At 39.0% G+C, this 27,233-nt stretch overlaps 1 protein-coding gene across 1 annotated transcript; it reads left to right on the top strand.

Annotated features, from left to right (window-relative positions):
* On the top strand, nt 1-24,066 carry LOC108901400 (monocarboxylate transporter 2). The gene is given in 6 exon segments (XM_018702871.2): nt 1-227; nt 9,966-10,211; nt 15,730-15,873; nt 16,549-16,836; nt 16,839-17,351; nt 18,124-24,066. Coding segments are annotated over 5 exon segments (1,443 nt in total). The 5' UTR covers nt 1-227; nt 9,966-9,994; the 3' UTR covers nt 18,405-24,066.
* Nucleotides 24,067-27,233: the final 3,167 nt, after the last annotated feature.

Here is a 27,233-nt window from a genome sequence, read left to right on the forward strand (position 1 = left end):
GTCAATCCTGTGGAGCCGCTCTGGTCTAAAATAGAAACGGAGGCAGGCAGCGCCGCCCTCTGCAGCCACTCAGCAGCTCCACGTCAGGCAGCGGCTCACTCAGGAAATTTAAAACACAGAGCCGTCCACGACACAGACAGACACGGGCATCTCTCCGCACCAAGGTCACGGAGCCCGATCATTCTGCACAGGACGCACACACACCTTCACCCCCCCTCCTCCAAAAGGTAAAGTAACATTTAATGCATGTTTATCGCTGACGGCACTGAAAGACGAGCCGCCGCTGCAGCTGATCAAGAGGATTAACCGAGCTCTCGGCGTTTTTCGGGACGCCGCGGTTTGCAGAGATGGGCATGTGCTGCGATGAATGAGAAATGTGTCAGGAGGGAGGCTCAAGGCGGTGAGAGTGTTCCTCAATTTAAGAGGTTTGAATTCATTTTACGATGCGTTCAGGAGCCTTTGCAGAGAGGTGGAAATCCCTGCCCTCGCTGTCATGCGATCAGTTCCTGGAGGAAAATCAGTTGCTTAAAATATAAATTGTTTTTAATAATTACTCTCACTCTGAGCGCCCGATTTAGCCCACGTAGGCCTTGGGTATTAAGACTGGCTTCATCCGGTCCCTATCCTTACATCAGCAGCATCATATGATCAGGCTGCAGTGCTGAAGAATCACTCTGCTGTTGCATCACCATTTCAGCTCCAGTTTTCCTGATGGAGGTCCAACTTGTAAAGGTTTTCTCAGAATTACACAGCACATTGAGTCTATTATTAGCCAAGGATGTGATGAGGAGATTTTTTTTTTTTTATTCCTAAAGCGGTTTGGCACAAGTTGGGGATATCTGACTCCTGGTCAGCTGCTGAGCTGTAAAAATAACTTCAGATGCCACATTGTGCTGGTTTCCTTTGGAAAGTATAACACTGGACTTTTTTCATTTCAGTCGAATAGTTAAACACCATTAAGACCTGAAATCTGGCACTGAATCAGATGCTGAAGTTGAAATAAACCAGCAGTTTTTATTTGCCTGCCTTGAAACTAGTTTGCTGTGGCAGAGCATCACAATACTTCAAACAAGTCTATGTAACTTTACAAGAGGCCACTGTGGCCAAAAGTAACAATTACAACATAATAGTAGGGGAAATATTAAAAAATATAGTGCAAGATGTAGAGGAGATGAAGTATGAGGGCTTTCTTATTAATGTTAGCTAATATTAGCTAACTGTGGTCACACTAAACCAAGTGAGGCTGATTCAGCAAAACCTCTTTGAGTACACTGAATTGAGTCAGGGTTTGTTTTATTTTTTTATGAATTCAACTTGTCATTAGTAATAGGATGATTGTATTATTTCTGTGCCTTAAATTAACATTTTCTTTAAAGGCATATTAGCATTAGCCTTTAGCATTTTGGAAGATACTTTATTTCTCCTCTGAAAATAAGTCTCAGCTGATATTTGGGGAAATATTATTATTTGCTTTCCTGCTGAGAGTTTGATGAGAAGAATGATACCACTCTCATGTCTGTGTGAAAAAATACGAAGCTAACCATGGCAGCTAGAAAGGGGGGCACTCCAGCACCACTAAAGCTCAGAAATTAACATGCTATGTCTCTTTTGTTTGATCTGTACACAAACTGAAGTGTAAAAAAAAAAAAAAGTCTTTTATAGGGGGGTTTGTCAGTCACTTCCTGGAGCTAAGCTAACTGTTTCCTGGTAGTAGTGGGCTGGTATTTAATGTACAACCATGAGAGTTGTATCGATTTTTTTATCTCTCAACAAGAAAAACAAAGTAGCATATTTGTCAACATGTCCAACTATTTGGTTAAAACAACACTGTAGCACAGTGTGTATCAGCCTTGTATCAAGACAGTTATCTGGTAGGAGGCTGCTTGTTACTAGAAGATGACAGAGAACACATCCTAAAAAAAAGTTTTGTTGTTGTTGAGAACATACTGGAGAAGGATCCTTTGGAACTACAGGAATTTTATAATTTAAATTTGGACATCTATGGTACCTTCTGGAAAAAGTCAGTCAGTTACAGTTGGTGACTCCAAGTCCTTAATTTCCTGCCTCTTTTCTGAAAGGAGAAACAGTCTGCATTTTTCCCTGTTTTGATTCAGTCTGGTATAGTGTGGCTTGGTCTGGCTTGTAGTTTGTAACCAAAAGTTTCTTTGGTTCTCTCACCAACATACTGGTATCATCACTCAGGTGTTAATGGTTGATATTTTTGTTATTGTAACATTTTGTTGTTAAGGTTGTACTCTACTATATGTGCGACACTGGCAGCTGACAGATAGGGTTTTGCTCCAGTGTACCTTGTGGATATGAATACATCAGGTTTAGATCGGATTTCAAGATCAGGACCTCTTTCCATGTTCCATTGGGGAAGTTTGTTGTGGACACAAGCCTGCTATGTGCAAACAACACCGCCTGATGCAGAACAAGGCGTGTACTCCACAATGAGATCATGTACTGTTAAACACTAGATTATCTGTAAACTACAAGAAACGAAACATTCAAATTAGTTGTTCAAGGCTTTTATTCCTTATCTTTACAACCATAATAAATGAGCTTAAGCTTGAGATGATTGGATATCTCTTGAACATCCAGAACAGTTGTCCACAGTTGTGGGACAGCACCCTCTTCGTGTTGTGTAAAATGTAACAGATTTCTCAGATTGAATACTGATGCTGACATAAGCAGACCCACTTTCACTTCCATTTAAAAAATAATTTTTAATTACATTCATTCATGTATTGTTTTTAAGTTGCCACACATAAGAGCATTTGTAAATCTGTCAAGCTAAAACTCTAAGTCAAATGTCACTCATTTTGTTCTGCATGTATCAATATAATCTGGCTGTAGCTGGATGTGTGCTAGATGCATGTTTGAGCAAGTATGCATGCTTTTGCCTGAAAGCTACAAGGTCGAAATGGTAACACAAAAATGTAACAAGAATCCATGCCTCTGACCTTCATGACGTGTTCAGAGGTGTGGAGCAGAACTAGAGCTTTGGATTGGGTGCTGAATGTGGGTGTTGGCAGCCCACATGGAAAAGTGAAGTGGATGGACTTCTCAGCATATTATTGTGTCCACATGGGTGTATCTCTGTGCAAGTGACACGTTGATTGATTCTTTGATTTCATGTAATACAATGATTCAGAGCTGCAGGTCGGGAGAAGTATTTCCATTCTGTTTTAGTGGCCAGAGCTGTGTTGACGGAAATGTATTGAACCACTTAAAAGTTTTTTAATCAGGGCCCCTTCCCAGGAATCCCCAGCTCAAGGGCTTCAAAGTACATAGGCAGACAATCGAGTAAAAAGTGTATTACAGTCTTGTTGCATGTTATGGGAAGACCCCTGCCTGGTGACCTTTTTGATCAGAAAGCAGCTTTGAGGGGGAGCCATTGTTTCTGTGGTATTTATCTTGTTTGTTGGTAGCTCAAGACCAAGGGCAAGTGTGTTTACAGGATCACTGTATTGAGATTAGATGCCGTGTTGATAACAAGTATGAAATGTGTGGTTCATTCATCATTTAAAGTGTTGCTGATTGGGTTAATGATGAACTATTTAAAAACAAAGTGAGTGGTGTTACTTGGAGGTTACCTTAGAGCTAATCTTGCGTTGCCATAACTGTAAATCCCATGAGACCAGGGTGGAGGGGTGGGGGCAAGTGTGGTGAGGGTCATGCTGGCAGTCCGCTGACTGTAGAGGTCAAGTTTCCTTTTGTAAAGAGTCTGACAGGGCTTACAGCACCAGTTTATCTACGTGACATTTAACTGGAAATATTAAATATTTCTGCCTTTCAAGGTCTTAAAAATGTTACATTTGAGAGGCAGACCCTATATTTAATATTTTTATATTTGATATTAAGTCCTTCATTACAGTTAAAGTTCTGCAGGCCTTCACAAAAACCCACTTTAAAAAACCATTCAGTGACCACTGCCGTACCTTTCCTTATTAGAGAAGAAAAAAGTAACTCCACTTAGCAAATAAGAAGTCAAAGAAAGCTTTAATTAGTGGGGAAATGGATTTTTTCTTCTCCTGAGTGGTGCCTTTGCTTCTTTTCTTCCTGCAGCAATGGCCACTAAAGGCTGGCTCCATAAAGTCTAACTGTGTAAAAGTCCCATTTTCTCTATTAATAGTTGGTTATCCTTCCATCACAAGGATTTCTAACCTATCATCATATTAAATTTGCTCCACATATTAAGAATTAAAGCTGCAGTAGTCAATATTTTTATGTTAAAGGTCGATCAAATTACTGTGTGTAATGAAAAGAGGGTCACTTGTGGGGGTGTAAGACACAAGACACGATGCATTGCGATTCAGAAAATGTGACCATACACATTGTGATGCTGAAAACTGTAGTGTGCTATGTGTTCTGTGTCCTGAAGTAATCCTTTACATTTCTGAGAGTGATCGCTCTGTGTGCCATACAAAATAACACTGGTAAAAGAAGATTTAAAGTGAAAAGATTTAAACTGCAACTTTCTCATCTTAATACAGCCTCTGATGATGTAACAGCATCTGACTGCTTTAGGTTCTGTTCAGCTGGACATCTGTAGACAGCTTGCTTACCCACTGACCACTGATCAGCTGAATGAATGACTGTCATGAGTTGACCCCTCTATCAATCTATCACTTCCTCTTGCATAATTGTTTTCTTCTGACAGTTAATATTTTTCAGACTCATCATCTGTAAGAGAATAACTTCAAGATTTGAACTGGAATTTAATTAAAATAAGGAAAACACTGTAAGAAACTGGGTTTTGTGGCAAAAAGAAATTTGAGATAAGTGAGTTTATTTTTGCAGTTTACACTGAGAGTAAATAAATCCTTCGATGTATTGTGTATTGAATCATGAGCCCTGTATTGACTTTGTACCGAATCGTGCGTTGATTGAATCTTTACACCCCTAGTCACTTGTAATGATGAACCCACAGAGAATCTGCAGTTCCCCTCAGATCTACCAGGCATTTTAGCATCTTTCAGGTTGTTGTTCTGATTTTGTGGTCTACAAATTTTCTGTTTAGATTCACTCTCACGGCTCTCGTCCTTGTTTCCAGATGCAGTCTGCTGTTTTGCATAAACCTCTGGTAAAATCACTATACACTATCCCACCAGCAACACACAAAGTTTGTGACTAGCCAGTGAACATAGTAGAGCATTTAGCTGCTAAAAAAAACTGGATATTTCCCTCAGGAAACAGTGGAGAACAAACAGCTAAAAGGGAAGTGAATTTATCTGGTAACCAGTAAAACAACAAATGAATGCTAATATTGCTCTGTGTAAATATACAAGTGCTAATGTTCACCATGTCAATAAGATAGGATGATAATATGTCAATATTGTGTTTAGAGCTTGTTGTGCTGCCCCCAGCTGGCTACAAAACATAATCTAATGCAGTTTTAGTGATGTCAGTTTTGTTCGATAGGCCACATTACATACCATACAAGAAACAGTAAAATGAAAAAAATGAAAATGAAAATGTGGGCTTACAAGGAGAACAGTATACTTGGGTGTTCTGACAAATCTCATACGCTGCTGGTGTGTGTTGTTCCCTAGTGGTTGCTTGTCAATTCAAACACCAAACCCGAATCCAAGCTTCAGTAACTTAACATCTCTAAGTGCATGAGTTGTGTTTGCCTCGAGCTTCTCACCTAGCCACACCCATCTATGCCTCCTTGACTGAAACTTACCTGAAATACAACACTGGGGTCTCAGCTTAGCCCCTGTTGTGAATTAAACCTGAGATCCCATGTCTGTCCATGCTACAAAGAATGCATTCTTTTAGGCTTTCTGCCAAGGTACTAAGTGATGTCTTTGGAGGACAAACACACACACTGAGTTGTTCTCTTTTAGTCCAGTGTTGTGTAACCCTGTCTCATGAGTTTGTGCCAGTTGGATGATTTGATTATAGAAACACTATTTTGGTTCCTGTCCTCCCGCCTTCTCCTTGTTGCTCACTTACTCTGCTCTGTTGTTTGGATAGGCTCACCAAGGTGAAGGCAACTGGTCATTCCAAGTACATGCAGAGGACAATGGGGCCAAAACAAACTATGTGTGTCTCCATGGTTCATGTGTTTTTAACTGCAGTTGTTTTGTACTTGCAAATATTTCACTGCTTCATTTAGTAAAAAGGCAGTTTGGGATTTGACTGTCTTTGACATGGATGGCAGTGTCTGTTCTTTCAATCCACCACTTTGGTCCAGACTGAAAAATCTCAACAACTATGGAGCGCTAAGTAAAACTGTAATTCCTATTATGGTAGAAAGTGACACACCAAATACCCACCAGTGCTGCTGGTCAACTGGGGGTGGAGTAAGGGAATGTGGCATACTTATCTGTAGCCTCTTTCTGTGGCGTAAAAGAGGAAGAATTTCTCTACAGGGATCAATAAAATGTAATTATTACCAGACACCTTGACAATCCTGTACTGCCTAACTTTTCCAAAATTGTGCTATGGAGCTGTCAGTGTAGACAGAGGTGTGGCATCCAACAAACCAAACCACATATGATAAAGATGTTCAGGCATCTCAGTGTCACTAGTTCAGATGACTTGGTTCTTACTTGTTACTTGCTATCTGCGTCATACTTCATGGTGCCAAAAGCTGTGATTCTTACCAGTGTTTTAATGAACCTTGCTGGCTGTGAATGCCGCATGTCAGTCACTCCCCTTTTAACTGCTCTCAATGGTGTCAGGTGAAGGACAAAGCAGAGCTGGCACGTGATGAGGAGGTAGGCTTTGAAATCAAGAGGGAAGTGTTGACATTGTAGTCACTCAAAGGGACTTTGCTTTGCTTGACTTCTTATGTACTTATATGGTGGACCATAAACCAAATTCATCAAGCTTGTCTGGATGTTTCCCTTTTTTCACCCCCTAGCTGCTCTTTTATGGTCAATCTGTTTGGAGCTTCATATTCCAACCCATCAATTTAAGCTGCTTATGAGTTCTGAGGTTCGTTCATGTATTGTCGTCACGTTCAATCAATCAAAACCAGTATCTACACAGAGTGCTGCTGCAGACAGCCTGTAATCTGATTAGCATGGATTAGGCCCACTATATGGAATCTGGGAAAAAGGCATAATCTCTAACTTTGATTAGGCAATGCAAGAGTGATACACAGAGGATTACATTTCCATTCAGCAGGCTAGTTTTAGTACAAGCTAGAGATGTTTTGTTAGTATTCAGTCACCACCCAGTTAAAACCAGGTACCATTACCAATACCAATGTTCTAATGCTTCAGCAGCTAAAATGTTCCTTGTGTTTCTGGTTAAACCTAGTATTGTTTTTTTAGGAATTCATTCCACATAAATCATGACCTTAATCAGTCAAACTTTGTTTATCACTGTGTTCATTTTTTCAAACGTTTGTCTCATGTTTTAACACATTTTGTCCCGTTTCTGTTCCTTGTTCGTTCATTAATTAATAGATGCATGAGTGACACATTTTTAATTATTTTTTATGAAAACAAACATGCCAAAAATGTTTTTTCTTTTTCCCTCTTTGAAATATTAGATGTCATTAGAGATTTGATGAGAGTTGTTGCACAAGGTGTGAATGATTAATTGACTGTGTAATGTGAAAGCGGTTACATACAGTAGTTGACAAAGTTAACAAAAAAATAAAAAATTAGTGGATGGGATTATGTGTAGGTATTATAAAACCCTGATGGCTTTGTAAGTTATACACAGGCTCTAAGCTAATTTATGTATAGTATTTGGAAACTAACCAACGTCAGAAAGTTCAGGTATGGACTAACTGAATGCAAACATGTTGAGTACAAGGCTTTGTCTCTCTTGTGTCACAGCTTGCTTCTGTCACAATTATAGTCTGAAGAAAGGCCTGAGTAATTATTCCTTAAAAGTACAGAAAATGTCAGTATATTTTGTGAAAATTACAGTTTTATATACAATTACTATTTAAAAGATACATATTCTCCAGAGACTGAAAGTTTCCCCTATAACTTTAATAGAATCACAACTTAATATGCACATAGAAATATGTAGAACATAATATAAAACAATTAAAAAGCACTCATAATTGGAATCATTAATAAACACACAAAATTGAATGTAAAATTTTAATTGAATCATTTAAATGCTAACACGTATGATAAATTAAGTAAAGTAAAAAGTAATGTTTCAAACCCATGAAAAAGTTAATAATTTGGTGGCACTCTCCAGCCTCTGTACAAACCAGCAGCAACTATTTATTTTCCATATTCCTTCAACCCCTATGACAAATCTCTAGTGACAAATTTCTTAATGTTTTTGAAAACTTGGCAAATGTGTTTAATGACAGCAGTGAGTCATTACACTAATGACTTCCTGTTGACACTTAGAGTAGAACTCTGTATGTGTGAGTTTCTACACATTCGTAACCTGATCTGACAAGAGCATTAACAAGGAAAGAGAGCGACATCGTTTATTGATGTTGGTAGCTGATATTCACGAGTCATTTACAGGCACTCTGAAGACTGAAGTGCCCACTCCCCCTTAAGGCTTTGATGTTCTTAAATTTGATTTTCTGCTGTAAAATATAGACTTCCACCAACAAAATCCCAAATGCTGCACCAGGTTTCATTCCGCTGGAAATATAGTGGTTATAATGGCGAATAAAACCTTTGACCATTTATAAGAATGTTTGCTTGGGAGAGAGCATGGGGCAATCACTGTAAAGTGTACAAGTGTAAACCAATGAAATTATGGTTTGTTTGAGATGTTTCATTTGGTGGGAGAGGTTCAGGGAGGGGTATCTTTTGGTGGGAATGTTAGAGACAAGCCTGTAAGAACTGACCAGAGACTTGTTGGAACGGATGAATGGCAGAGGGTTGAGGTATGCATGTCTGCAGGTGACAGTGCCTAGAAGATAATCTGTTATGAACTGCCATGGGGAAGATGTTATCTACCTAACAGAAGAGAACGGGAAAACTGAAAACTGATGCAATCATTGGTGTTATTTGTCAGTGGCTGTCAGTTATTTCACAGACATGTTCAGTGAACCACTTCTAACTTTATTAATTTCATGTAATTGCTCACTTGTGATGCCGCAGTGCAAACATGGTGAAACATGTTGATTCTTCCACAGTGAAACTAAACTGGCTGCCATCATCGCAGTATGCATCACAAGCTAATTTTACAGCTGTAAATTTTTCCTGGCTGATTTAAAGAGGTGAAGCTAATGAGGTTAGACGGAGCTAAAACATAACAGCTGCCCTCTTTGCTCTATGGTGTGTCAAGCATACGTGTGTGTGTGTGTGTGTGTGTGTGTGTTTTTGTTCACGTCAGTTAGCTCGTAAAAAGTCAACAGAGTGAAGTGCAGTTGTGGATGATTGGCGCTCTTGGTTTGTCACAGCTAATCAGGGCGTGTTTGCTTTGTACACACCAGCACCTGATTTTAAACTGCCACTATGTTCCTAGGAGTTGACAGGCTCCACCTTGTTTCCATTACTGCCTGAGGGGGGGGCAAGGTGAATACTGGGCGGGTCAGCACTGATCTCTCAGGTAGAGTGAGTGCATGCCCTCTGGAATGAATAATACAACTGTGCATGTGTGTGTTTGCACATGTCTTCTCCAGGATATAGACTTCGGTATGTCCCTTTCCTTCTTGTGTCACATTACTGCAGGCAGTTGTTCATGTAAATGACACGTAAAGGACAAAACCTTTGACTTCCTTTGTAATCCCACAGCCGTCTGTATACTGTCAATATGAGCAGCAGCTGGTAATTGTCTGTGATATTTTCCTATAAGGAGCTCGGTTCAGGTTAATTTATTTCTAACCTTTAAGTCCCCAAAGAAGAAAGCATCTGCCTAGATCTAATAATAATAATAATCAATAACAGGGCAAGATGAAGTCATATATTATGTAAAGAAGAAAATGCAAGGGGGAAAATGCCACAGTAACTGTTGTTAGGTTCTCCATGCTGTAAGTTTTAATGTCTTTTTTTTTTTTTTGTCTGTCATTGCAGTGAATAGTCAGTGTTGAGGTGGGCCAGCAATGCCGCCCCCAACCACAGGTCCCCCTGCCGTGCCACCACCAGACGGCGGATGGGGGTGGGCTGTGGTGCTTGCATCTTTCATCTCCATAGGCTTTTCATATGCCTTCCCCAAGGCCATCACGGTCTTCTTCAAAGAGATCCAAATCATCTTCGATGCCTCCTACAGTCAGATCGCATGGATCTCCTCCATCATGCTGGCAGTCATGTATGCTGCAGGTGAGTCTTTAGCTAACTAGCTTCTGCTTTTTGAGAAATTTTCATTAATTTTTTAAAGAGTTATTTTTTTCTGCTTGAAGATACAATAGGCAAGCACAGGATGGAGATGTAAGTAGGTTGTGTCATCAGATCATGACCTGGATTTGAGACCACAACATCACAGGATGCTGGCACAGTGTCATATGCAGAACCTCCACACACCCAGAAAACCACTATGTTCTGCCAAGCTAAAGCAACAGATGACAATTCATTGTCAAAAAGAGGCTAAAGCTGAATTTACTGCACATAAAAAAATCAAATAGAGAAGAGAGAGCGATAGATTTTTTGAAGGGTCAGAATGTGTTTTCAGCAGGTCATATTCTCCACCATATTGCTCCAGTCACCTGCTGTATTCCCCACTTTGGCTTCTGCCCTGCAACCTTCTGCTTGGCAGTGCCATGGCTGCCATCTGTCCACGCTGTAATCCTCCTGTCACTCTATCCACTGCTGTTGTCACCATCTGCACTGGTCATCAGCAGGCCTGGAGAACTCATTTCCTCTGTTGTATATCAGAAGTGCCACCAAGAACAGTCAAAGAATTTAGTAAATGCTTCAGTCAGACTATGCTCTTTATAAATATTTAGTTAAGATGAGATTAAGGATTAATTAGGATTTGTATTGTGGGCAGTATCTTTGAGAAATAATTACTGTAGCAAGTGCTGGTAAATAGAGTTAATTTACCACTTTCTGTGACTCTTCTGTTTGATGTGAATGAGTGGTCCAGGCCTTACACAGAAGTATAGCTGCAGGTGCCTGTCCAGGTGAACATCCTCTGTTGCACCTGATACCTCAACATCACCGGTAATACAATGTAGAGAGAGCAGGTTTGTTATGAAGCTAAATTAAACATAATCAAATGTGCACAACTGTAAATTAAAGCTACTATATGTAACTTTTTGCTGTTGCTACATAGCCAATATTACCATTGAGCTGTTTACTTACCAAGAGCTTCAGCCATCGTTGTGTTGGTTAGAATACAAACTGTGGGCAGTGCTACTTCTCCGTTCTCTCATGTTGGACTGAGGGCAGACTGGACGCTTCAGTGACTCACTATCACAAAGTGGTACTATGAGATGGAATGGGCCGGGGCTAGCTGGTTAGCATGCTAACTTTAGTGGAAGTGATAGAAATAGCTCTTGGCGAGCAAAGGAAGTTTGATGCTGAACTTGCAATGTTAGCTACAAAGCTAGCTATGTAGCAATAGCAAAAAACTAGAATATAGCACCTTTAAAATGTTATGTTAAAAACATGTAATTTATTTTCATTATCTATTACTCTGCCAATGAGTTATGTTACATAAATTATCAAAAATTTAGCTGAACTGGAGGTGACCCCATATATTTAGCTTGCAATTATAAATGATAAAGAGGAGAAGCAAATCTTCTCCTTTGAGAGGCTGAAATCTGCAAATATGTGGCTTTTTCATAATTTTTCATAATAAATGACAAACAACAACTTGATTAACAAAGTAGTTGCAGATTATTTTTGATTGATTGTTGATGAGTTATTTGATTAATTGACAAATAATTTCAGCACTAGTCTAAAACACTTGCCATGAAGTGTGTCTGCCACATCACAGGACTTTACTGATCACCAGCTGCTGCTTTAGTTTTACAATGACTGTAGGTCATTATCTTGTAGTGACGGCATCAATATGCGCAGTTACCAAGCAAACAGCTCTTGTTACTCATTCATTCATATTGATCGCACTCATCAGCTATTCATTAAACACCTGCTCTCTTGTTCTGTCTCGTACGCTGATGAAGCAATCACTGTCTGAGTGTTTAACACCTTTCTAATTCCCCACTGCTGCGTCTGTGTGTGTGCATGTTGGTGTTTACACAGCTCTGTCATTACTGTGAGGCTGCCTGATAATGAGCAACAGCTTCAGACGTCCAGAAAAATAATAATTTAATCAATCTAAATTACACAAATGACCCTATACTTATCGTCCCAGTCCATCTCAAACTTTGTGTCTGCAACCTGGCAACCTTTTTCTTGCCAGGTTGTAGACAGTTTGTTTATAGCGTAACAGACAGCTACATAAGGCAACAAGTGTCCATGAAGGAGTGTGTAATCCCTCAATTTAAGTGATGATAGGAAAATCATCAGAAATACAGCTGTAAGGTCAACAAACAACAGAAAGTTTAACTCGACTGAACTAAAATGTTGCTCATCAGGCAGCCTGATGTCACTGTGGTTTTATTTCCAGCCACAGTGGAATGCAATGTTACCTGCCTGAATGAGTATGTTCCCACCAATAAGTGGGATGTTGGCAGGAAAACAACCCTACCCTCTCTGAAGATTTACATAGTCAGTTGACTCACAAGCCATGCAAATCAATTGGCAAACAACATGTTTTCCAACAGACATCTTTTTTAGGGATAAAGAGAATCCATGCTAAGTATATCTCTTTATCATATATTATCATGTACTATTAGTTTGGGGAAGCTTACACGGAGGTAATGACTGTAATAATATAGTATGCATCTTTCCTGTGAACATAAAACTGAGTTTGGCACATTTCAGCTCTACAGTGCAATCCTTCATATCATTACATCAGGCAGCTGTGGAGCAGGGATGCATCATCCCCCTAAGCACAGTGAGCGTCGCTCTGTGATGACGTGTTTAAGCTGCAGGCTGCATCTCCGTGTAAAATCTGTGTCACTAATCCAGAGAGAGAGAGAGTGAGCTGACCTTGGCACAGGGAGCACAGAAACAGTGCACACCCATGTTACATTCACTGTCAGTCATAAAGACCGGTAGATGACAGAACAGTTAATAAGCCACCTGTTTAGAGGTTTATCACGAGGTAAAAACAAAAAAAGACACTCTTTTATTCTTATTTCCATAGTTAAAATGTTGCCACTACATATATGTGGCCTATCAGTGGCTATCTATAAAGTGTCCTAAAACTCTATCTTCTATCCTCCATTCCTCTTGTCTTAAATGTTTTTTATTCTTACCTTTCAAACAACATGAGAGCAAAGTTAGCAAGATGGAGGCCGTTTATTGTCTTGCTCACATTAATTCTGTTACACAGAGGCCACCCTGCACAACCACATTCTTATCTGTTGGCCTCTGAGTGGCTTCACAAGAGCAGTTGTGGTGGTGGTAACTATCCCCACCCAGGTTTATCTTTTCAGCCAAGGAGTTCAAACTGGTGTGTTCTTTAATCTTGAGCCCACCATGTTACACAGCTCTAAACTTTACCTCAAAGCTTCATGTTGACCCAAAAATATGGATAAACTTTTATCAAATAAGCAAAGTTGGTTTAAGCTGGTTTACCCTTTATTATGTCCGTGTAAATATCTGTGTAATGGGTCAGCACCCAGACACACTGTCACTTCAGAAAACCATGTCTGTCTCCTCTCGCAGCAGAACAGCTTTTAAAAGTTGTTCACTTCCATTTCTTTATCCCATTTGAAGTGTGATGGATAGTCGGCATCCTCACATCATGAGCTGTACCAGCCTCTTCGCTGCAGCTTACATTAAAGGGTTGTAGAAAAAACTGTTAGACACATTTCTATATGTGTCATTCCCTTTTGGGATCTAGGTGGTTATATTTAGTTTGGGGTTTTGTCCACTGTGTAATGAAGTCCACGCTGCGTCTGGCCAGGAGATGATAAGCCTTTTTCAAGGGAGGCAGTGTGCAGGCTCAGGGGCTTCCTCATCTCAAGCAATTCGGGTCCCGCTGAGCCCCTGAGAATACTGATCACTGCTGCGGATGCAAATGAGGGGAACTTTCCTCAAGGTCGAAAAAAGATTCATGCAGCGCAAATTAAGTCAGATGACTCCTTGCCCATAGTGGCTTTTTAAATTGCACTGGGCCTGGCAGAAATATGATACATCTTCTGGCTGGTAATGAGAGCATTATTTCAAAAAAATACATCTTTCATTACTTTTCTCTCTCCCTATTAATTTTACACCTCCTGTACTTAAAATTCAGCAAAGGAAAAAGAGACAGTGTCAATTAGAAGATAGATTTCTGAACATTTTAAAGCAGCCATGTTCTACATAAGATGTTAAATACCAAGAAATTCTTAAGTAGAAAAATGTACACAATAGAATATAATGTAACACAGCAGCAACATGTAAAATGCAGAGTCCACCATTTTACTTAATCATTCAGTGAAACAAGCCCTAATTAAAACATTTAAATGATCCCAGGTATAAAAACCTTGTCCACCTCAGTAAAGTATTAGCTTTTCTTTAGGTAGAGTTATGATTCATCTTAAAAATGGTAAAGGAGAATACACATTTTTAGTCCTTGGTATAGAGGAAATTTCCCTCAGCATTGTCATTTTGAATGAGAATGCTCCTTCTCCTCCTGCAGCTTAAGTGTTCTGGTTCACTATCACTTGTTTCATCAGCCTCATTTCCAGTTGTGGCTGGCAACTGCTGCCGAGTAATGCGTTCAAATAAGCTTGCTCCAAGTTACCTTCCCAGGACCAAACAGCAGGCAGACGGTGCTAGCATTTAGGAGAGAGTGACTTTTGGACTTAGATTTGTCAGGTGGCAGAGAAGATGACTCCAAATAAATGCTGATGTTGCTGTGTATTTGCTGGATGCTAAATAAGGAACTCCTTGTTAACACGTAAGCCATAAAACTCTATAAGAAAATGAATCATCTTAAGATAATACGTCAGTGTTGTTTTTTTTTTTGTTTTTTTTTTGAATTAAAGTGAATAAATGCACACCTAATGACAATTACAATTCATGCCATACATTTCAAGGATTCATTTTTCATAGCTTAGTAAAAGTGTGTGCATACACAACAGGAAGTGTCAGTGCAAGGCCTAATGGACATCTACTACTGACTGATACCAACAATATTAACGTTGACCCTTGTTTTAACTTCTAATTAAGTCATTTAGATAATATGGTTAAACTGGAGATTTGGTTACAACATAATTAACCCAATTTAAGACTTTTACTGCCGGCTTTCAGTGGCAAAGAGATTGGCAGGAACACACCTTTGCAGTTGCCTAAATATAAACCTCACATGCTTATACCAGGTGATTCTTGTACATCACTGTAAAAATTTCAGAAATAAGAAAGTGCTTTGTCATTTGCTTTTTTGGACTTGTGAGTGAAATGTATTGTGGTGCAGGTTGCACACTGAGCAGCTGAAAACAGAGCAGAGAATTAATTATTTAATGGCTTGACATACTTACATATACACTGTACTGTATCTTGAAAAACATTATATAGAACATAAAAGGAGATTTTATATTGAGGTCTTCTCTAATTTAGTACACTGTCTCTTCCTTCTCTTAGATTTACTTGACACAAGATGATGGGAGTGCCGTGTTAAAAAATTTAAATAGCCTAGTTGCTGCTATTTATAGACGCTAGGCTTCCCGCTGGCGTGCAGCACTAACCAGATTAAATCATTATGCACTCACTTTCAGTGATCCTGTACAGTAAACATGTGACGTGTGGGCTGATTTATTTTTTTGTTTTCCATTTGTTCCAGGTCCCATCAGCAGCATACTCGTCAACACATATGGCTGCAGGCCTATCGTTATGATGGGGGGCTGCCTCTGTGCCTCTGGCATGATCTTAGCTTCTTTCTGCAACAACGTGTTGCAGCTTTACATCTGCATAGGAGTTATTGGTGGTAAGTGCATCTAAATCCACTTTCAGTTTATGTGATTATCCTGTACCTCTAAACAGGGGGTTAAAAATAAAACTGTCTTAGCAGGAAGAGCGTTTGCATTGTTTATTCAGTCAATTTCAGCTTTTGCTTTAATTTTATTATGCTGTAGTTATTATTTAATTTTATGTGCCAACATAACACAACTTAGTCATAGTGGCAAGTGGCAAACAACAGCCTACCTCTACCAAAATGATCTGTTCCCCTGAAATCAAAGTTAAAATTTTCCCCAATTGTGCTTCATGCATTCTTTTAGCACATTTCAGTCTACACCAATACATTACAAGAATCAGCCAGCCATTAACATGAATTCAATAATCAATACCACATGTAGAGAGAAAACCCATAACTGTGTTTTGTTCATCAGAAAGGCTCTTTAATAGGCCATACTGTGGGCAGCTCTTGGTGATTTCAGATTATGGAGCTTTTATGGCATTGTATTTGAAAGGAGGGATGTGTGCAAAATGCATTTTTATGACTCACAATATATAATTGGGAAATGGATCACAACATTCAGAAACTTTAAAGCATCTGGGGTATAGCTTAGATTCTAAGTAGCTCAGAGGTACTCTGTCACCTCTGATGTGGTGGTGTTTTTCACTTGGTTTTTTATTTTACTTATGCCATCTCTCCTCATAGGACTTGGTCTAGCCTTCAACCTGCAGCCAGCGCTGACTATGATAGGCAAGTACTTCTTTAAGAAGCGTCCCATCGCTAACGGTCTGGCAATGGCAGGCAGTCCGGTGTTCCTCAGCACCCTGGCTCCTCTCAACCAGTACCTCTTCAACCACTTTGGCTGGAGAGGCAGCTTCCTCATCCTGGGCGGCCTGCTGCTGAACTGCTGCGTGGCTGGTTCCCTCATGAGGCCTCTGGGACCAGCACCCAGCAAGGCCAAGAAGGACGAAGAGTGGCTGTCATCGCCACCACAACAAAAGAGAAGCCCACTGCCTGGCAAACAATTAACAAGTACCTGGATTTGACGCTCTTCAAACATCGTGGCTTTCTCATCTACCTGTCAGGCAACGTCATCATGTTCCTGGGATTCTTTGCACCCATTGTTTTCCTTGCGGCCTATGCTAAGGACATGGGAGTGGATGAGTACTCAGCTGCCTTCCTGCTCTCAATCCTGGCTTTCGTCGACATGTTTGCCAGGCCATCCATGGGGCTACTGGCCAACTCACGTTGGATTCGGCCCAAAATTCAGTACTTCTTCAGCTTTGCTGTGTTGTACAATGGGGTATGTCACATCCTTTGCCCTTTGGTGGAAACCTACACCGGTCTGGTGGTGTATGCAGTGTTCTTTGGCTTTGCATTTGGCATGGTCAGCTCAGTGTTGTTTGAAACACTGATGGACCTAGTTGGGGCTCAGAGGTTCTCCAGTGCTGTGGGACTCACCACCATTGTGGAGTGCTGTCCAGTCCTCATTGGTCCACCACTAGCAGGTATGATCTGTCTGTCTGAGAGCATATTCTGTTCTTACATGTATTATTTTAACTGTCTGAGCTCCTCTAGCTGTTTCCATCAGTTATGTCATGTTTTGCAATTTAAGATGTGATTGTTGTACATTAATGATTACATTACATTACATACATACATATATACATAACATTACATGTCCATTTGCTCTTAAGTAACTTGGTGAGTGATATATTGCATTGCAGTTTTGGCTAGGTCTCATTAAAAATGAAATAATGTATCTCAAGAGATTTCCACTTGAAGTAAATAAACATCAGCTAACCACTAACACGATTGCCAGTTGAGAACATGGTAGCACAAATTGGTCACAAAAGCTTACTTACTAATGGCACAGCATGTTTAGATTGGTTGCAAATGGGACAATACATTCATACAGTTTATTCAAGAACCACATTCATATCAAATCTTGTCTCATAGCTATTCTGCAGACCATGTGAGCAGTATGAACTATAGCAGAGGAAATTAGGTAAATAAAAGTGGACTACTGCAACACAAATGAGCTATTTGGGTTCTGTAGCTCTTCACTCCCCCAAAGGTCAGCATTCAGACAGTTTGCTGTTGGTTAACAGTTCACCAAAGCTGAACTTAACCCAAAAGATTTGTACAAATTTATGTCACCCACACAAATCAACTGATTGTGGCAATTCCACTGAGTATCTATAAAATATATCTTAAGTTCACGTGAAGTTACTTTGTGCAGATATTTTTAACAGTTTAAAACTTTGTGCTGTCTTACAGGGAAACTGGTCGATGTCACAAAAAACTACAAGTACATGTATTTTTGCTGTGGAGCTGTCGTGATTGTAGCCAGTATTTGGCTCTTCATTGGAAACTTCATTAACTACAGACTCTTAGAGCGCGAGCGCAAACATGCAGAGATGTACAAACGGACTGAGACAGAGGATCCAGACCAAGCTCAGGATCAGAAAGAGGCTGACAGGGAAGCCCCGGCCTCTGAGGAGCTGGTTGACAAAGATCAGAAAGATGAGGAACCTATGCAGCGGGAAACCAACATCTAGATCCTTCTGGTCTGCCAACAGCTGACCTTCAACCTCACAACAATTTCAACTACGATCAAACTGAGCTCACCAAGAGGTGCCTCTAGGTGTTCCACCAGGCTCTATTTGGGGTCCTCTGCACTTCTGTAAAACTAACTGCCAAAGCAACGACTGTGCTGTGGGAAGCTGTGAGTAGCAGTATCTGTTTTGTCAGAGAGTATCATCTGTGACTGTAACAGAAGCATTAACCTGAGAGAAAAGTGTAAAATACCATAGGCATGTGAAGAGGCAGAAAATGTTTGTTGAAAACGGCGTAGTACTAACTGTATTTTCTTTTTTGCCACGTTCATCTCATATCGGATTTAGTGTGAATACAAAACTGCAATTTAGCGACAAATATCCTCACAATAGATACCTAGTGGCAGCAAATCCACTGATAAAATAATTAGGAAACCAGTAACAGTCAGACAATCAGCTCTGCTTAAGAAAAGTATTATCTGATGCAGTTTGTTAATGGTTGATTTTTAGTAATCTCTGTCTGTCCAAACACGTCCAAGCTGTAGCAACAAGTGACATTCTGTTCTTCCTCCCGTGTCTTCCGATATGACGTGAATGCAGCGTTAGTGTGTTGCTAATGTTCCAACAGCACCAGCAAGCTGAATTCACATTTTCAAAATAAGATCTCTTCACAGCACACTGAAGTCTTGGTAAATGAAAGTTAAATTAAGAGGACACAATGAAAGATTTTGTGGTGGTTAGAAAGAGCTTTCTGTGACTGAAAGGTCACTGGATGTTTTGCCAACGACAAGCAGTGTCTGTTCTTGGTGAAGTTTTGAACAACAGTTGATTCCTAACAATCACACCACAAGCAACATGTGCTACATTTTTCATAGATTGTGGGCAGTTAGAGAATGTACTGTACAGTCAGATCAGAGGTGCTGATTCGTTAGCATAGAAAATGAACACAATTTCAGTGGCCATAATAATGGATTGTCTTTTGCAATGAATCTTCAGAGTTCTCCAACAACTTTGAAGCTTGCTTGGAATCAACAGTTACCATTTTAGCCTAATGTTTCTGAAATCATAATCAGTAGAAGCTGTGATCTGGCTCAGTGCTGGCTGCTGTTGAGCCTAGATTGTTAGAGAGTTTCTCTGGTTGCTCAGCTTTGAAGGGAGCAAAAGCTCAATATGACTTGTTGATTGTGTTGCTTGTGCTGTGAATACTGTGCTGTAAATAGTTGATTCATGAGGTGATATGTGTGAGCAAGAATGCAAAATCCTTATTGCACTGTGTTTCATTTGGCAATTGGGCACCCTAAAATTCCAACTTCCATAAATAAAGAACAGGTGTGTTCACAGCTGGTGACATTGGTGTCCACGTATTATGCTACCCGCCTGAGCGCTGTAACGTTGTGCAGTAAAACCTGCATGAATGTCCCACTTTAATACTTTCGATCAAGTCATAAAATGCTCTCTATAAGCTGTCTCATGCTCTATATTACCCTCATACACAGTATGTTGCACTAGAAGAAAAATGGCCATACTTCACCCCAAACATCTTTATAAAACTGCTGCAATTCAATAAATTTAATTATGGTTGAATGTAATTTCCTCTGCAAGCCTTAAATAGGTATTAATGACCAAAAACCATCTGCATAATAGTGGTTTTTCTACACATAAAGCCCATGAGCAATATCTTCTCATATTTAAATGCTGATATACAGGGAAATGTATTTCTATGACACATTGCTTTTAAGGTAATGTAATGTAATGAATGCAGGACAGTTGTACAGTGAATACTTGATAGTATTATACGAAGCTGATACACCTTTGTGTTAAATGTGACCCACTTTTTTGGTGTTATTAACTTAACAAGAAATCAATATAATCTGCTCCATTTGTCTTCTAACATGTCTGTACTGAAATGTTAACGCAATGAAATGATGTTCTGTATAGTCTCTCCATTTACTAATTCAATTAACAACATTCACGCCAGTATGTTAAAACATCTGAAGGAATACTACTGACATTACTAACTAATGAATGCTAATCACGTCTACTTGTATTTACAATGGTATTGTGCACACTCACATGAACTGGGTGAACATATGGTGGAACAGTTTAATTGTCTGTTGCTATAAATGTCAATATTGTTCAATATTCTATCCATTCCATGTGTTAATTTTTGTAAATGTCGCCCTGCTGTGTTGTTGATCAGTTTTTGTGGCAAAACCTGAAGCTAAAAGCTGACCAAATGGTGTCCTGTCTCAGATGTCCTAACAAAGCCAAACACATTTTAATAACAAATGTAGTTTTTCAAAGCAATCACGAACAGAAAAAACAATGTCATTGTCTCTTTTTTTTCCTCTTTTGAATAGTTGAATGTGCTTTCAGACTCATGAAAATAGATGTCCAGCTGTGTAGCAGTGGTTCTCAACAATGTACCATCTTTATCCAAGACTAATTACAACCAAGCACCAAGTCACAGAGGAAATCCTCTGTAGTTTATGGTGAAATGAGATCAATAAGCTGCTTTTGTGTTTGTCTGGATGAATTCTGAGGGTATCAGTGGAACACTGATGAGAAAAACTGCTCTGCTTTTTACTGTAAATACGCTCCTTTTGTAAGAGTTGCACACTGTGTTCTTAGTTTTATGAAGCACTTGATGTGAGCTTGCTTTTGGACCTGGACTTGGTCTCACTTATATTTCCATATGGAGATGAGCCAGTCTGTTTTAAAGCAGCCCCAACAACATGCAGAAAACCCAGGTTGTCATTACTTTATGAGGCCACATGTGTTAAGGTTACCTACACTCACCTAATCTGTTCATTTAGCTACTCAAACTCAATCTCCCAAATGTACTTTGTTCACCAGCATTTCATGCCAATATTAGTATTTTTCCTATATTACCAAATCTGTACATTCCTCATAGTTGTGGTTAATGAATAACACTAAAACCTTATGAATGTTGACTTATCCTGCTTGCACTTAATTAGCAGAAAGAGGGACTGCTTTCACTCACTATGCTCACTGTACAAGATGCTTCTCAATGTGGGAAACAGACCGTTGTACAATCACTTTTTACCAAATAACACTGCCCCCTGCTGGTTTCAAACTACTTAGACCAAAAGGTAAAGCTAAGCTTCCCTTTCAACAGGAGAACACACTAGTTTTCAAATACTACTTTTTGTCAAGCCCTTACCTGCAGTTAAATCAAGGAATTAAGGTAATGTAAATCCATCTGTACTTTTTATTTTCTGTTTATTTTGGTGGGGGTATTGTCATGTATGAATATACTTTCTTGGTATAAAAGTATACAAGTAGAAAAAAACACAACCCTGTCATGGTTCAATGGAAGTAAGGGGAATACCACTAAATTTCAACATGCAGTTTTTTTCAGTTTATGGATTATCCATGTTGTTCCATGTAATCAGTAACAAGAACTGAGTTTAAACAAAGAGCAGGTCATTTCTTTTATAGATGGAGCAGAAAAAACAGCAGTAGTCCAGGAAGCAGACAGCAAAAAACTGCAGCATCTGTTATGGTTCCAAGCAGCAGTTCCCAACCTCCGGGTCAGGACCCCAAAAAGTGTTGTGGGGTAAACTTAAAGGTTCACAACAGGAAAGAATCAAGGGCATAAAATGCAACACAAAAATATTATTTTTCTATAATTGCTGTTTTGAAATAGTGGATAGTTTATCCCCTGAGGCCTCTAAAGTTATATCCAAATTTCAGAATCTGTATGCTGTATCTGTGGTAAGGCATCATAAGTAAATTTGTTCAATTTTAAGGGGACATAAGTCAAAAGCTTGGTCCATTGGAGACACAACATAACATATAACATGTTTTGTGGTATTCTCCTGCAAAGCCATGAGGGTATTTGACCAAAAGTTAAAAAGTGAAGTATTTTGGCTCAAAATGTTTATTCTAAGAACAAAAGGAGATATATTCTAATCACTGAAACCAAATAATATAATTAGTATGATTAATAGAGATAAAGAGTGGATTTGACACACACCAATAGCCTTATTAATTCTATTGCTTGGCATCACATGTTTTGTGTTTCTTTTCTTTTTAGGTGTATAGCTATATTTAGAGAGAGCTTTATTTTGAGGTTTGCTCAAGACCAAATTTAGCAGAAGATAATTTAAATGAATGAATGAATTCATTATTATTATTATTATTATTTCTGTAAACACACTAACTGTTTTAAAAGGAAACTGGCTGAAAATGTTTAATTAATTAATGTATAGCTTGATTGTTTTTTGTTTTTTTGATCGTTCATTTGTTTGTTTTGGGTTTTGTTTTTTTTCATGACATGTTGAATTCATATGCAGAATACAAAAGGCTTTAAAGTTTGTAAGAGACTGGAAGAGATATCACTCAGTCTGGAGTTAGATTCATGCAAATGTCAAGTGAAAATGTGGCAATGTGCCACCATTTCTGTTTTTTAGAGTTTTCTTAGCACTTAAAAGACATTCAAACATTCAGTCATGAGGGAGACATTATCAGCGTGGTAGTCATTACAGGGCAGAGCCAAGAAAACATAGTTTTTGTAAACTCAGTATAAAACATGAGGTGTCTAGCCACCAGAGAAATTCATCTGAATTGTGGTCTGAATTTCAGCTTGTTTTGACACTGAATTAAGTCCTCTGAACCCGAATGTACTTTGATGAAACTGAATGTCTTTATATCAGAATTTTCCAAAATGGAAGTTTATTTTGAATTAAGGTTTTTCACATTCAAAACTCCCTTTTGAAAACCATTAATTTTAAATAAGCAAATGCAAATCTCTACCCACTGAGCCAATGGGATCATTTCTGCTTCCATAAAATGTTTTAAAGTAGAACAAAATTCCAGTCTGCAGAATGAAATCTTCCAGTTTGTACATGAAACTTCCTTTTCCTCTCATCGATGTGATGAGAAGATCGGCTCTTGTTGGTGTTGACTGTATACAAGGTGGTTTGCTACTGGGAGGCTGAGGGACTGTCAATAACATCTCTGGCTGTTAAGCTAACTGTGCCTTATTATGCTATACTGGCCATTATTAAAAGCTTTTTGTGAACACGGTAAACATGATGTTGCTCAGATATTTAAGTTCATTTTTTTGTCCCTGCTCATATTGTCTGTATGTTTACAAATCATTGCAGTCTTTCATTTATATATAAATAATCAACTTATGTAGCTACAAATCCAAAATTCACTCCTATCTGCATCTTTACACCACGTTAACGCATTGAACAAATGAGCTGTAAAGATGTGATGCACCAAATCTAGTCTGAGTATTACTTAAGTCTTTGGCAATATTTACTGTGTATTGTGTTAATACGACCTTGTACACATAGTCAAGGATGCAAATATTTGTGTGTGAACACATCTGAGGACAGTTGTGTTTACATGTTTGGACCTCTATACTGTATTTTGTCTCGGCAGTGAACTCAGTCCATTATGTCCTTCCAGTAGCAGACATACTGTGTGCTTTCTCATCAGGGTAACTATACTGAATGGCATTAAACCAATTTTTCAGATTGTGTCAGTCCACTACCTCTGCTGCAGTCATGTCAGAGTGGGGAAAAGTACCATGTGGGTATAGAAAACTGATTTATGTTTTTGTAATTGTAATATGAAGATATCACCTATCACAGTAGCTAAATAAATAAAGTATAAATATATATCCAAATAAGTCTTTGCCACATGACTCTGTTATTTAAAGTCATCCTCATATCAGTGTGATGACAAGATTAAGTGAAAAATTAAACGAGTAAAATGCCTGAAGAATAAAATAATAATATGGGGTGTCCAACTTTTACTGTGGTCAAGGGGACGTGTCTACTAAACTGAGCATGTTTGATCAATAAATTATTTTCAATTGAAGGGCAACATGAGAATATAGATCAGCAATTCCTAGTTAATTTAATGCATTTTAGCCATGCCAAGTAGGATAATCAGTATAACATTCAGTATATCCTGCTTGATTCTGCTTATCAGCTAGAGGCAAAACATCCAATTTCCCAAGTATCACTTTAAATCAGTTATGCTTTTGGTTATATGTGGGTTTGTCAACTAAGTTGATATTGCTAATATGTTAACAGTTGCTTATTTACACATCAAGCACATACAGAGCAATTTTAGCATTCATTTAGATTTTCTGTTTTTGGGTCCAGTTATTCACTTTTCTTTTAATTCTGTTTTTGTCACTTCCAAAACTTAAGAAAGATATGTATCTCTTTAGCTGTTAAATGATATTACTAGTCAGTGTAGTGGAGCTAGCTTGTCGTTAACTGTACATGCGTGTTGTTTGTTTGGTGCTGGGCCAGTAGTGTACAAGTGGGTTCATCAGTGGGTTTACTGAAAACAGCTGCCTCCTGAATCTTGAAATGAGTTTGAAAAGACTGTCGAGAGTGAATCAAAAGTAGCTCCTTTGAGCTGTAAAACCAAAACAATGAGCTTAAAGACACTAAAACACTCAATGCTGGGTTTATCACCACAAGTGAAGCCATTAGCATAGTCATTAGAGCCACTGTAAATAGGAAAATATTGATTAGTGCAGCTTTCATTTTATTGTAAATTGATTTATTTATTTGATTTAACGATACATTTCTTTAATTTTATGCCACGGGGGAAGACTAAAGTTAGACATTTTCCAATTCTACACATAATGGATTTAATTAAGAGTAAGGTTACAGTTAATATTATGTTTAACTCCCACAGAGGTATTTAACACAGAATGCAGACCAAAAGGCCATACCCAAATATATACATCTCTACTCTAATAATTACAATAGTTATACACTCTAGACTATTGTAGCCAAGAACAGTTTCATCACCAAGGAATAAATCTGGCCAATCTACCCATTAAATTTCTGGTCTCATCCTGATGACAGAGGGGCATACAAATAAAAACAGAACCTCCATAGTGGAGATAATAATCATTTACCAAGTCAGCACAAAGAATAATGATATCTCTGTGTATGCGTCCATGAACAGTTAGCACACAAGATCACCTGGATGGGACCAGCAGCTCTCATTACACTCTTCCTTCATCAACTCCACTAATCAAGCACCAGTCTGTCATTAATTCCGCTCAGTGACCAATTCCAACCCATATTTTTAGAAATGCAAACCCAGACTACCAACCACCACCTCCCCCTCCGACCCCTCCTTTTCCTCTGTCTCATTAGTATGCAACGCTTTGGCGAGGCTGCACGTGCCGATGATGGCTAGAGACCCTCAGGCAGAGTTTGAGGCTAGATTTTAATGGGGCGGTAAGGGTCAACAGGAGAGAGGAGAACAATACGCCTCTCCAGTTTCCTGTGATAGGCGTTTCAGCAGGACGGGGCAGCCCAGGGGGGGACCTGTTGGGGTTTGAATGCAGAAGAAATTGACCTTCAAAACAGTGTCAAACTCTATTCCCTGTAAAGCCACGGAGTTTAAGGTTGGCTGCCTTTGCGTCCTGGTGGTTTTAGCAATTATCTGTCGCGTTGACATACAGGCAAACCACACTTCACTAACAATGTTATGATAATAGGTTAAATACTGAAGGGATGCAGGTGGCTCTGTGGAGATGTTAAAATTTGTTTGATGTGACACGGAGCTGATAATTGCATTACATCTACCTACTCCCATTACCTTTTATTCCTCTAATTTCCTCTCTTCACTCTCTGTCTTTCACATGGGCTGCCTAACATGAAAACAGAACTATTTACTTTCATTTTTTGTCGACCATTTTTTGATTTTTCTCCACCTCACTTGCTATAAAAGTGCATGTGAATGGGAGCAGCAGGCAAATGTTCATGCCATAATCAGGAAAAGTAAAACTACTGATTGTATTTATTGTTTATCAATGTTAATGTATTTCATGTTTTACACATGGATAAACTTGAATATGTATGCATGAATGGCCCCAGGCGAACACTCACTTTTAGGTTCTGTATGATTAATTTGTGAACATGTTTTCCAGGAACTGCACATTCAAATTAACATTTCTGGGTAATTCTATGGAACAGTTTCTCAGCCTGTTAGATAAAATAAATGGAGTACAGCGTTAGTTCTGGCAGAAGTCACACCTGCATTAGCTGATTGGAGTTAACTGTGACGTTCATGTCATTCATTCACTGGATCACTAGCCCATTCTCTGCTGTGTGGTTATCAGCTGATCAGTAACATCCAGTCATGTTAATACAGGTGTACAGCCATTATCACCTCACACTTTAAACTATAACTCTGCTTGTACACACAACTCTGTCCTCTTCCCCAGCCTCCTCCTCATGTGCTATATTTTTGGTATTGTTGATCTAACTATGGTTTCATGTTCATCTATCTATGGGTAATTAAGTCTTCTTGCAAAGATCTTTGTTGCTGTTCATATTCTTTTAGAATTCCCTTAAGGACACAGTTTGCTGTAAATGATCAGTTCCTTATCGTTTCACACCCATACTGCATTTCCAAACACATATGATGACACATAATAATTTCATACATCATACTTTTGGTTTATTTAGTGTTTGTTAGAAGTCTGCACATTTAATTGATTTCTGTATATTCAACATTATGTTACGATAATTTATCCTAAGTTGTTCTCTTTCTGTTTTGCCTGTGCCTGGGGCGGGGAGGTTGCTTGCCTCCACTGCTGAGGACATCTGGCCAAGATCTGTCAAGAAGCAGTGGGCCTAAATACAGGAAGTGCCAATCAGGTTGTACCAAGTTTCCACCACACTGGGGGGTGACTTAGGTTATTTAGTTTAAATATGCTGTGTATTCCATTAGATACAGGTTTGGTATTTGGATACTTTTGACTTTGATTAGTAGGATTGTTATTTCAATTTACAGACTAACTGTCCTGTTTTGTTT

The sequence above is a fragment of the Lates calcarifer genome, linkage group LG18, assembly GCF_001640805.2.
Source record: "Lates calcarifer isolate ASB-BC8 linkage group LG18, TLL_Latcal_v3, whole genome shotgun sequence".
Lineage (NCBI taxonomy): Eukaryota > Metazoa > Chordata > Actinopteri > Centropomidae > Lates > Lates calcarifer.